This window comes from Mesocricetus auratus, unplaced genomic scaffold (genome assembly GCF_017639785.1).
Source record: "Mesocricetus auratus isolate SY011 unplaced genomic scaffold, BCM_Maur_2.0 Super-Scaffold_4256, whole genome shotgun sequence".
NCBI classification, from domain to species: Eukaryota; Metazoa; Chordata; class Mammalia; order Rodentia; family Cricetidae; genus Mesocricetus; species Mesocricetus auratus.
Genome location: NW_024429182.1, coordinates 22,225,228 through 22,237,472, shown reverse-complemented (window position 1 = coordinate 22,237,472; position 12,245 = coordinate 22,225,228). Strand labels below are relative to the sequence as shown.

Below are 12,245 nucleotides of genomic sequence, written 5' to 3'. Positions count from 1 at the left end.
TACTTCTATTGTGCCAGGCTGTGGTGGCACAATAAACCTTTAATCTCAGCATTTGGGAGGCAGAGGCAGGCGGATCTTCTGTGAGTACAAGAAAAAAGTGAGTTCCAGACCAGCCAGAGCTATACACAGTAAGACACTGTCTCAAAATAAACAAACAAAAACAACAAAAAAGAAATAGAGTAACGAGAGATGTCCAGTCAGATCTTAGACATATCTATACTGAATGAAAGCCTCACCAATTATCTCTATAGTTTCTGCCCCATGCAACCAACCTACTCTCAACTACTAGAGCTAGGCCTCTGTGGTCAACACCTGTAGTCTCAATTCATGGGAGCTTAAGGCAAGACAATCATAAGTTCAAGGTCAGCCTGGATTACAAGCAATACTGTTTCAAAAAAAGAAGAAAAGAAAATTGGCAGAGTTGAATTGACACACTGATTTAATATTTCCTCTATTTAAAAAAGTATCACATACCTTCTTTTTGGAGTTTGAAGGTTCAACGGGAGGGTTGAATGTCATTGCTGCCATGCTGTAAGCGTCAAAAAGTTCAACTGCAGATCTGTAATTTAAAAAAAATATAAGATATGTAGAAATAACACCATTATTTATATAACTTTAAGAGCTACATTGTATCTGAAGAATAATATCAAACATTCAACCATTCAGTTCATTCAAGATACAAACTAGCCAGGCTTGGTGTCCCACACCTTTAATCCCAGCACTGGGGAGGGAGGCAGGTGAATCTCTATGAGTTTGAGACAAGACTGGTCTACAGAGCCAGCTCCAGGCCAGGCTCCAAAGCTACAGAGAAATCCTGTTTCAAAAACACAAACAAACAAACAAAAAAACCCAAACAATACCACCAAAAAAGAATGTACTCTTCCCTTTTTTTAAAAGTTCAATGTTAGGAGCAGTGAGGATGTGACTCAGTGAGTGACATGCCAGGTCTTTGCTTACGTTCCTTGCAACGCAAAAAGAAAAGAAAAAGGAGCAAGACTAGAGGCAGACATGGGAAGCTGTAACAAAGAAAAGACAGCCTCAGTAGTTATGACCAAACATTATCTCTTTTTTCCACAAAGCGTTTATAGAAAACAGCAATGCTGAGCCTCATTTGGAAAGCACAGAAGTTGACTAACTATATTGGCAATTAAAAAATACAAAATAGGGGCTGAAGAGAGAGATAGCTCAGTGGTTAAGAGCACTTGCTCTTGCAGAGGACCAGGTTCAATTCGCAACCATTTGTGTAACTCCAGTTTCAGGGAATCTGATGCACTCTTTTGACCTCCTGAAGCACCCAGCATACAGGTGGTGTACAGACACATGTGTAGGCAAAACACTCATACACATAAATGAATCTAAAAAATTATTTTCATATGAAATAACCAAATCCAGTATTTAAAGACAAGCAAGAAAAATGAACTTTAGGTGAATTCTTCCGATCTTAAAAGGTACCTAGTGAGGCACGGTGGTGCACACCTGTAATCCCAGGCACTTGGGAGGTGGAGGGAAGAAGCTCAAGAGTGTAAGGTCATCTCAGAAATGTGGCCAGCCTGGGCTCCATGGACCCCTGTCTCAATCAATCAAACAAAAATACGAGCTTCTTCCATTTTCGTTCAGAATTTAAAAACAGTGTGAAATTAGTAGCCTACAATCGTATGGTACCTAAATTAATCTATGGACTTATAAAAAAGAAAAACCTGGGGCTGGGCAGATAGCTATTTGCTAAAGTGCTTATTGTGCAAGCATGAGGACCTGAGTTCAATCCTAGTCACCACCTTAAAAAGGAACAAAAGAAGGCAGGAAGGCAGGGAGGGAGGGAGGGAGGGAGGGAGGGAGGGAGGGAGGGAGGGAGGGAGGGAGGAAGGAAGGAAGGAAGGAAGGAAGGAAGGAAGGAAGGAAGGAAGGAAGGAAGGAAGGAAGGAAGGGGTCAGATGTAGCTATCTGTAATCTCCAAACTGGAAAGACTGAGATAGCAAGGATTCGCTGGCCAGAAAGTCTACAGGAGTCTCAAAAATATAAGGTGGATGGCTTCTGAGGAACAATACATAATCTGACCCCCAGCCTCCCTAAGCTCCTTATACACATATGTGCACCCACACAAACATACATACACACAAGTATAAAAGGACAAAGACCAGGTTCAGAGCTTTTTAAGTCTTAGAATATAAGCTGGTGCTTTGGGTTTGATTCTAAGCACAAAAAAACAAAACAAAAAAACAAGCCCTAAACAGGCCAGGTGACACACGTTTTTAGTCATCGCCTTGGGAGGCAGAATCCAGTAGATATTTCAGGCCAATCAAGGTGACACAGTGAGAACCTGTCTCAAAGGCAGAAACATAAAGCAATGCACTGTCAAAGGCTACCTTCGGCTCAGATCAGGCTTGAGGGCCTCGGAGCCTTCAGACGGTGCCCCAGCGAGTAGGTGAACTGCAAATCTTTGCACAACAGGATGGTAATGTCTCTGAAGAGGAAAAGAAACATTATTCACAGGTCAGTGCTTTCAAAAACACAAGCCACAGCTTATTTTACAACTTAAGAAACAGAAATATTTATACAAATCATTTAAAACACATACATTCATTACCTTTAGACCAGGAAATTTGATGTGAGATTATGTCTGCTACAAATGACAGAGAAGCTTCACCCATGGTACCTCAACAGTATGGCTGCCTAAACAAGATCTGGACAAGGACAACATCCAAGAGACATGCTAATGCGGAAGGGGACTCTGACAAGGACCCTACTCCTAGGCAAAGAACTACAGGTAACTAAGGACTGCAGAGAGTGGGAGAGTTAAGTCTTTCCCAGGGTCAATCCCTTTAATTAGTTATCCAATACCAAGAGGTGGGCCCTGATGTCATATACATACAAGCAACAATAAACAGACTTGGCAAGTTGTATTTATGTATTTATGCATGTGCATGTGTTTATATATTTATATTAAATATAATTCATGTATGTATGTGTGTATATACATGTGTATACATATACATGCATATATATAAACTATTAAAATTTATGTATAAATAAACAAAGAAAGACAACATAAATTTGAGAAGGAGCTAGGGGAGGTAGACATGAGAAGGGATGGAGGGAAGAAAGGGAAGGGGGAAATGATAAAATTATACTTTAGCTTTCAAAAAGTAAAATTTTAAAAAGTCAGAAAGAATACTACTAGCTAGGTGTTGTAGAGCACATCTTTAATACCAGCACTCAGGAGACAGAGGTCTCACAGAAATCTCTGAGTTCTGGAGAGATCTCTGAGTTCCGGGGCAGCCAGGGCTACATGGAGAGTCCCTGTCTCAAAACATAAAACAGACTACTATCTTTGTTTTCAGGATTAAAATACATATCTGGCCAGGCGTTGGTGTCCCGCGCCTTAAATCCCAGCACTGGGGAGGCAGAGGCAGGTGAGTTCAAGACCAGCCTGGTCTACAGAATAAGTTCCAGGACAGGCTCCAGAGAAACCCAGTATCAAAAAAAAAAGAAAGAAAGAAAATGAAAAAAGAAAAACATATCTGGAAAGATGACTTAGTGGTAAGAGCACTTACTACCCTTTCAGAGGAGCAGGTTCGATTCCCAGAACCCATATGGGAGCTAATTCCAAGGGGAACCAAAATCCTCTTTTGGCCTCCACGAGCACTATATAAACATGGTACACAAACACACATGCAGACAAAACACTCATACACAAAATAATGTAATAATGTAAAAAAATACACCTTTGTTAAATGACCAAGTTAACAGTATAAAAAGAACTACCAAAAGGCAGTCTCTATTTCACAGTAAAAAATAATTTACCACAGTTTCTATAAGGCTCACTCTAATGCTGGCCTCACTACAGGATTCTGGTACTGTAGGTGAAGCTACTTTGCAATGAAGTCTACCAAAGACTCCTTGGATAGGATTCAACATAGTATACATGTGCCTGATAATAAATCCTCTTTTTAGTCAGATGGTGGTGGCACACGCCTTTAATCCCAGCACTCGGGAGGCAGAGGTAGGTAGATCTTTGTGAGTTGGAGACCAGCCTGGTCTACAAGAGCTTGTTAGTTCCAGGATAGCCTCCAAAGCCATAGAGAAATCCTGTCTCAAAAAACCAAAATAAATAAATGAATGAATGAATGAATGAATCCTCTTTTTTTTTCTTAATAGTGTTAGGGAGCCTTCAATAAATCTCCGTAAACTCAATACAAAATTACCACCACTGTCTCCTCTTTTAGAAAATATATTCAACAGCTTAAGGGATATAGGATTAAAGTAAGGCTCCTACAGAAGACATCCCAGAACACATATATGAGCACTCGGCAATAATACTTGAGGAAAAGGTGAAAACACATTATTCATTCAGAAGGAAGGAGAGAGGAGGGAAGGAAAGGGCAAGTGGGGCGAGGGGAGTGGAGGAGAGAGAGGAGGAAGAGCCCTTACTCGCAGTGCGTGCAGCTCCCACAGTGCAGTGTTCTGGGCGTTACAGTACTCTGGCTCCTCCAGCTCAGGCAGGAACACCCCACTGCCCTGAGACTCGTTATCTAGCAACAGATCTGTTCTGGGAAAGGTCTGCAAAAATATCACATTAAAGGGAAGAAATAACTAAGTTAGTTCAAAAAATATAACTGACCTATACTTGCATTTAAATTTGCAGTTATAACAAGGGCTATAGGTGGGCATTGGTGGCGCACGCCTTTAATCCCAGCACTCGGGAAACAGAGGTAGGCAGATCTCTGTGAGTTCGAGGCCAGCCTGGTCTACAGGGAGAGTTCCAGGACAGCCTCCAAAACAATACAGAGAAACCCTGTCTCGAAAAACCAAAAAAAAAAAAAAAAAAAAAAAAGGCTATAATTTTAACTTTTCTAAGCCTAGTTTTAATGAGAAATAATTTACATCTGAATCATGAAAGAATGTCTGGGTTTGGGGAGATCTACCCAGTCTGCAAAGATGGTATATTCTTCCCACCTTCCAATCTCACTTTAAGGAAATTTTCTTTATAGAAATATCTACAGCATCATTTATAAGAGCAATTTCTATATTCATTAGGAGAACAAAGAAGCGTAAAAAAGCCAAGCCATGAGTGTGAATCCTACTTCTACCCATTTCTTAACTCACAATAGTTTATTGACTAAACTGCAAGTGGGCAGCCGGCTGGGCAGTAACTAGAGCAAGCCTGCCACTCCATTCTTACAGCTCATCAGCACCGTCAGCTGATGTGAGTCCCTTCCCTCTCCTCTTCACCCCTGTCCCAGCGTGAAGCAGGACTAAGAATTGCTCGAGCTATCTCAGTTATAACAAGTAAGTAATTGTTCGTGAAGTGCTTGCAACAATGTCAAGTGCACTGTAAGAACTGTGTTTACTAAAGAACTAAAAACTTTAATCATTAAAGACATAAAGTAGGAAATTTATACTGACATGAAATGTCTATCATTATACATTCTGAAAACAGTATATAACAGAATTCACATCATCTCCTTTCCATGACAACAAATGCTGTTTGTGTGTAGCACAAAGGCCCTTCCTTATACAGGACCATAATGACAGACAGCAGGTGGTGAAAACAGCTGCCTCAGGAGGTATCATAAATTGCTTTGCTCCTCTTAGCACCTGATTGTTACAAATGTGAATTTTTCTTTTTTTCCCCCTTTTAAAAGAAATGTAATCTCACTAAGCTGGTGCCATGTAACTTCAATTCCACCACTTGGGAGGCAAAAGCAATTAGGTCTTTGTGAGTCTGAGGCCAGGCTGGCCTGCATAGCTAGTTCCAGGCCAGCCAGCACTATACAGTGAGACCCCAACTCAAAAGAGAAAAGTCAGGTTCTCAGCTGGCTGTTCAGGCTGGCCTAAAACTCCTGGGTTTGAGCTGTCCTCCTGCATCAGTCTCTAGTATAAATGTAGGCATGAAAACTACTGCACCTGGCTATGACTGAGCGGAGTAATAATGGTAACTATTCAGGTGAAAGAGAACTCGGCTCTACTTCTTACCACTACTCACATGCATCAATATTCTGGTAGTTGCTAAAAGGCCAATGCTTGAATTTGGAAGAACCTGCAGAGCAAGCGTACAAAGGCGCTTGATGAAGGCAAGAGCTCGTTGATGAGAAACCTGCTTTCTGCGCTTGCTTAGCATGACATCAAGGCAGTGGAGTACAATCTCAATACCGTCGTTGGTGGCACCTACAACAGACATCCTTCAGTGCCATTCTCATTGTTTTCACTATGCAACCTTCTAAACCCCAGAAAACCCACAAAATGAATTCTCACATCTGCTGCAAACCATCCTTCTAGTCAGTAGAGCAATGCTTAGAGATGCTCTAAGAAGCATTTCCTGTCAACCCCAAGTGTTCGTTCACCCCCACATCTTATATAACATTAACTAGAGGTGCATGGCAAGGGCAAGCCAGCATTTTATGCACCAGATCTTATTTCTCATTGGCTACAATTATGATCGTAACATAGTCTCAGACTATACATACGTACTAAACAAGCATCTTCTAAAAACATACCTGCATGTAATTTAAACAACGTTTTGTAGAGATGTGTATAGAATTTCATCGGGTCAATATTTAGAACATCACCTTTGAGATGACAACAAATACAATCAGGTTAAATTACAGTCTTCAGTGACAAAGCAAATAAAACCTAAGACAGTAACTCACCTTGTCCAGAAAGAATATGAAAAGCAGTTTGAACACAGTGAAGACTTTCTTGATAACTCAAGTCCTTAAAAAAAAAATAATAAATGAGAATGATAGTTGCCATTTATATCTTTAAAAAGTAATTCACTGGTAGAGTTACTTACACCAGACTCAATGAGGGTATGAAGAACCACTAATAAATCATCAAAAAACTCCACATTTATAAGATGTGCAAACCTAGAATCAAATAAAACTTAGTTACTAAAAATCCAAGCCGGGTGTTGGTGGTACACACCTTTAATCCCAGCACTTGGGAGGCAGAGGCAGTCGGATCTCTGTGAGTTCGAGGCCAGCCTGGTCTACGGAGAGAGAGTTCCAGGGCAGCCTCCAAAATAGTACAGAGAAACCCTGTCTCGAAAAACTAAAATAAATAAATTAATAAATAAATAATACAAAAGCAGAAATAAAGTAAGTAAAAATAGCTTGACTTTAAAATTGTGTTTTAAATATTACTTATTTCAAGTTGTTAGTCACAATGGAAATGAGTGATCACTGACAGCTTTCACTTCATTCAAACTGAATTCTTACACAATTCTCACATGGCTGGACATTATACTTGGTAGGAATAAATGAGGCATTGGTTGGAAAAAAAAAAAAAAAAAACGCTATCCTGAGAAACAAGTTACCAAGAGCAAACAACTGCCCTGACTAAATGCATTAGGTTTCTACAAATCGTAAAGAGAAAGCAGAAATAAGCTTTCAAGAAACAGGAAGCAGCAAAAAGAAAGGATTCTGCTGGTTGGTGGTAGCACATGCCTTTAATCCCAGCACTCAGGAGGCAGAGGCAGGTGGATCTCTGTGGGTTCAAGGCCTACTTGGTCTACAGAGCGAGTCCCAGGACGGTCAGAGCTGTTACACAGAGAAACCCTGTTTTGAAAAACAAAAACGAGGGGAGGGAGGTGTAGAGAGAGAGGTGGAGGCAGAGGGAGAGAGAGAAAAGAAAGGATTCTGCCTTTTTTTAAGAACACGGAGTTTTGGGGTTGAGGGAGCTATAGAGAGTTGGTACACATACAAGGTCTCAGGTTCGATCCCTGGTCTTTAACCTGGCACTATGGGCACTATGACAACTTGAAAATAAAATGGAAAAACTGTTGTAGTAGTGGTGACTAAAGTTCTGCTACTAACGACTATGGGACACTACACTGCATCTCTTGACTGCCCTAGGCCTCTATTTCTGAAACAACTTAGGCAGCAGAGTTCAGGAATCTTCTCAGCTACTAGATGTTAGAATACTCTGTACATAGCAAACATCAGGCACAGAGTCTGTTAAAGCTGTGTAAACCTCTGAATAAAAAGTCAGAGGTTCCACATGTGCTCCTACCAATTTTGTGGGAAGCAATGTGGCATTACTAACCAGAATTTAAAATGAGAGCACCCTTTCATTTCATGGTGCACAGGCACACATGAAGACATATTAAATAGAACACACATAAAACAGAATAAAATCAAGAACTGAGAGTTTAATCTTAGGGATGCCTGAAACATATTAAGCAGAAAGGAAAAAAAAAAAGATAAATTTTAAAAGCTTTGAAAAGAGGAAAGCACAAGGCCCACAAGGAAAGGCTGCGGCATAAAAAGGAATCAGAAATAGAGCAGAGCATGAGGACAGCATCAGAGGACATTCTGAGACTCAAAGCTATGTTGCCAAAATGTATTTACAATGCACCTCAAGGGTTCAGTCTACACAGTCCTTACTTGGCAAGACCTTCTAGAACCGCTGGCAGAAGAGGTGACCTCTGGGCCTTCTTCAATATTCTGAAGTAGGTCACAAACACAATATTGAGAGTCTCCGTGTGCTGTCAGAGAAAGCAGACAAGAACACATTAGAATTTGCTGGTAGCTCTGTCTGAGTTAGAATAATCACGACTTTCTTTTCCTTGGCATGTATCACATTGTACTTTCTTACACTTCACAAAAACTATCTACCTAAGACTCACAAAATAAACCAAAATGATAGAACTTTAAGTTGGAACAAATTATAATTGAAATCATTTTAGGAGTACGACAGAGCAGAGCTGCCCACCAGCTTCAGCTTTCTCTCAGTGCTCTCCGAAGCTTCAGCCTCCCGAAGTTCCCGCTCCAGTTTCTCCTCTGCTTTCTTCCACTGAAAGATAAAAAAGAGGCAAAGTGTCAACACTAAAACACACTAAGACTACATATGGTCTATCAATACAACCATGAGCAAAGGTTGAAAAACAATGGATAAAATACACAAGTGAGCTCAACTGGTAACACTGGTTGCCCCTAGGAAAAAGTTGGAAGAATGAAAAGTGAGAGAAAGAAGGACAGAGAGGACTCTTACTCTAACGGTAGTAACAACTAATATTTATGAAGACTGCCCAACATATGAACTCTTACATATGCTACACATATCATCTCTAATATTTAAACTGTAAATTGAATCTTATAGGTAGATACTATTTGCCCTTCTTCTAAATTAGCCTTCAAACAAAAAGTGACTGGATTTCAACACAGATTTAAGAGACTAGAACTTTGGCCAATAAAACAACTGAATCAATAAAAACTCAAAAGAACAGTTACTAAGACAGCTAAGTAGTTAAGAACAACTGTTGCTTTTGCAGAGGACCCAGGTTCAGTTCCCAATACTTCACAATAGTTTGTAACTCCAGTTCCAGAGAATTCAATACCCTCTTCTGGCCTCCTTGAGTACTAGGAACTCATATGGTGCACATACATACATGTAGGCTAAGTACTCATTAATATAAAATAAAGAATATACTTAAAAAAGACCTGAAAGAGAATTCTCAAAAGAAGAATATGAGTGGTAAATAAACAAAACGTTTTCAACATTTTTAACCATGACAGAAATACAAATTAAAAGAACTTTGAGATTCCATCTCACCCATTCAGTATGGCTATTGTCAAGAAATCATTAACAACCAGACAATGGTCGTGCACACCTTTAACCCCAGTACTAGGGAGGCAAAGGCAGGTGGAACTCAGTTCAAAGCAAGCCTGGTCTATGGAGCAAGTTCCACTTGTTCACTCTTGGTGGGAGTGTAAACTGATACAGACACTATGAAAATCAGTGTCAAAAAGCCAGGGGCAGAACCACATGTGACCCAGGTATTCTACTCCTGAACATATAACCTACTATAGAGATATTTTGCTCATCCAAGTTCACTGCTGCTCTATTCGAAATATCTGGAAATAGAAAAGGCCTACAAGTCTATCAACTAATAAATGGATAATGGAAATATGGAACATTCACACAATGGACTTTTATTCAGGTCTCAATACAATGAAATTACAAAATTTGCAGGCAACTGGATGAAAGCACGGAAAATTATACTAAGGGAACTAGACTAGGCACAAAAAAAAATCTTCCTCATATAGATTCTACCTTCCAAACTCTAAGTCTGTAGATGTAAGAGTCCCTGTCAGGCCAGAGGTAGTAGCCCATACCTTTAATCCCTGCACTCAGGAGAAAGAGGCAGGAGTATCTCTCTGAGTTTGAGGCCAGCCTGGTTTACACAGTGAGCTCCAGAGCAGTCAGGACTAGGAAATTACAAAGAGGCATTGGGACCAGTGGTGGTGGCACACGCCGTTAATCCTAGTACTCAGGAGGCAGGGGCAGGCAAATCTCTGTGAGTTCGAGGCCAGCCTGGTCTACAAAGCTATACAGACAAACCCCACCCCAAAAAAGTAAACAAACAGGCATTGGGAGAGAAATGCCTTAAAGGAGGACGTAATAAAATGTAAATAATGTAAGAGCAGAGGGGGGAATACTGGGGCTGGAAAGACTAAAGCAAGGGAAACATGATGGGGGAGGGGGAACTAACCAAATCAGAGACACAGAAAAGAGTTATATAAAAACCTAATGACTTAGGGTTTCTATTGCTTGCCAAAACATCATGAAAATGTAACTTGGGGAGGAAAGGGTTTATTTAGTTTATACTTTCAGATCATAGTCCATCATTGGAGGAAGTCAGACAGGTGGACACCCCAAATTGTCACAGATGGCCCTGGGTAAACAAAATGGGTCACAAAAAGAGCCTATGAAAGTAACCAATAAAGGTCCTTGTTAGCTATGATTTACATAAGATTTATCTAATTACCCTTTGATTCCACTTGTAATCCAAGATCAGTCAAAGCAGAATACTTAAATGAAATGAGAAAGAAAATAAACCAAACCTTTCTTTGCATTCTTGATAGAGTTTTTCTCTTTTCCTTAAAAGTCATGAACTTTTTTGGCTTGTTAATGTCCTCTGTGTCTTTTTTCACTTCTACTTCTTTGATTCGCAGGCATAAAAATGTTTTTAACATCTAGTATTGGAAAACAAACACACACACACACACAGTTTACTACTTACACTATCCCCAAAAACTCTGTAGAAAAATTATGCCAAATAGGTTGAACGTCTTATTACATAGACACAGAGTTCTACCCTCTTCTGATAATCATACTCAGACATCTGCCTACCAAAGTGCACCAGTGTTTGGCTAAAACTTCAAAACAGCTCATTCGTGAATATAAGAGGAAAATAGTGTGTACACTGGGTAACCAGGGCAGAAAGAGGTTTGGGAAAGTGAGGAAAAAGACAAATTAACACATTCTGACTAGCTGTACTCTACCAAAATTTTGCAATTAGTAGGGTCAGCCTTTATCTGATCCTCACAATACAAAATAGCACAAAGAGAAAGAAATTTGAGACCCTTCATTTTTTCTCTTGAAGAAACCACTGCACTGAATTCTCAGTCACAGCAGCTTTCATAGGACAAACTCTTAACAACCACAGGATTTGAACTTTCAACATTTCAACCTGCACATATTTCAGATAACAGGACTAAAAGCATGGGAGGAAAAGGAATAACAAAAACATAAAGTGTGACACAGATCTAAAGTTACTCTAGGTATTAGAAAGACAAATTTCAAATATTCTGTAGGCATTCTATGTGCTCATAAAATATTATTAGCCAATGAAAGACAACTCCAAATAATAGGATAAAGGATACAGTTTGTACGGGACCGGGGAATCTAACTTATTCTAGCATTGCTGAAGTGAAAGTATTTCTCTACAGCTGTGTTTCATAGTCAAGCCATATTATCTGATTATCATTTCTCTTAAGACTGTTATTTATCATCTTGTTGGTAGAAAATAACATATTAAGTGAAGTAACTCAAGCCCAGAAAGAAAATCACATATTCTCCCACATGTGGATTTTTTTTTGGGGGGGGGGGTGTTTCAAGACAGGGTTTCTCTGTATAACAGGCCTTAGTTGTCCTAGAACTTGCTGTGTCGATCGACCAGGGTGGCCTTGAACTCACAGAGATCCACCTGCTTCGGTCTCCTAAGTGCTGGTCAGAAATGAAAAGCATGAGCCACCACTGCCCAACTTAGTCTCTAATTTTTGTATATCTGTATCTATGTGAGAAAGAGTAGACACCAGGGAACTAGGATGGGGCTCATGAGAGGGGAGGAAAAACAAACTTTTAGCAAAAAATTACTCTACATTTAAATCTCAGTAAATGTTACCTATGCTATATAAAAAACTTTAAAGTATGATTACTGAATAGCACCTAGCCATTTTGAGATT

The 12,245-nt window shown here is 39.8% G+C and overlaps 1 protein-coding gene across 1 annotated transcript in view; it reads right to left on the bottom strand.

Annotated features, from left to right (window-relative positions):
• Noc3l (NOC3 like DNA replication regulator) overlaps positions 1-12,245 on the bottom strand; it is a 34,005-nt gene that overhangs the window by 6,660 nt on the left and 15,100 nt on the right. The window contains exons 11-20 of the mRNA XM_040744916.1: positions 10,842-10,973; positions 8,710-8,790; positions 8,382-8,482; positions 6,791-6,863; positions 6,648-6,711; positions 6,495-6,566; positions 5,984-6,165; positions 4,429-4,557; positions 2,364-2,461; positions 475-559 (exon numbers count right to left, since the gene is read on the bottom strand). Coding sequence (XP_040600850.1) covers positions 475-559; positions 2,364-2,461; positions 4,429-4,557; positions 5,984-6,165; positions 6,495-6,566; positions 6,648-6,711; positions 6,791-6,863; positions 8,382-8,482; positions 8,710-8,790; positions 10,842-10,973 — 1,017 coding nt within the window. The remainder of the gene's footprint in view (positions 1-474; positions 560-2,363; positions 2,462-4,428; positions 4,558-5,983; positions 6,166-6,494; positions 6,567-6,647; positions 6,712-6,790; positions 6,864-8,381; positions 8,483-8,709; positions 8,791-10,841; positions 10,974-12,245) is intronic.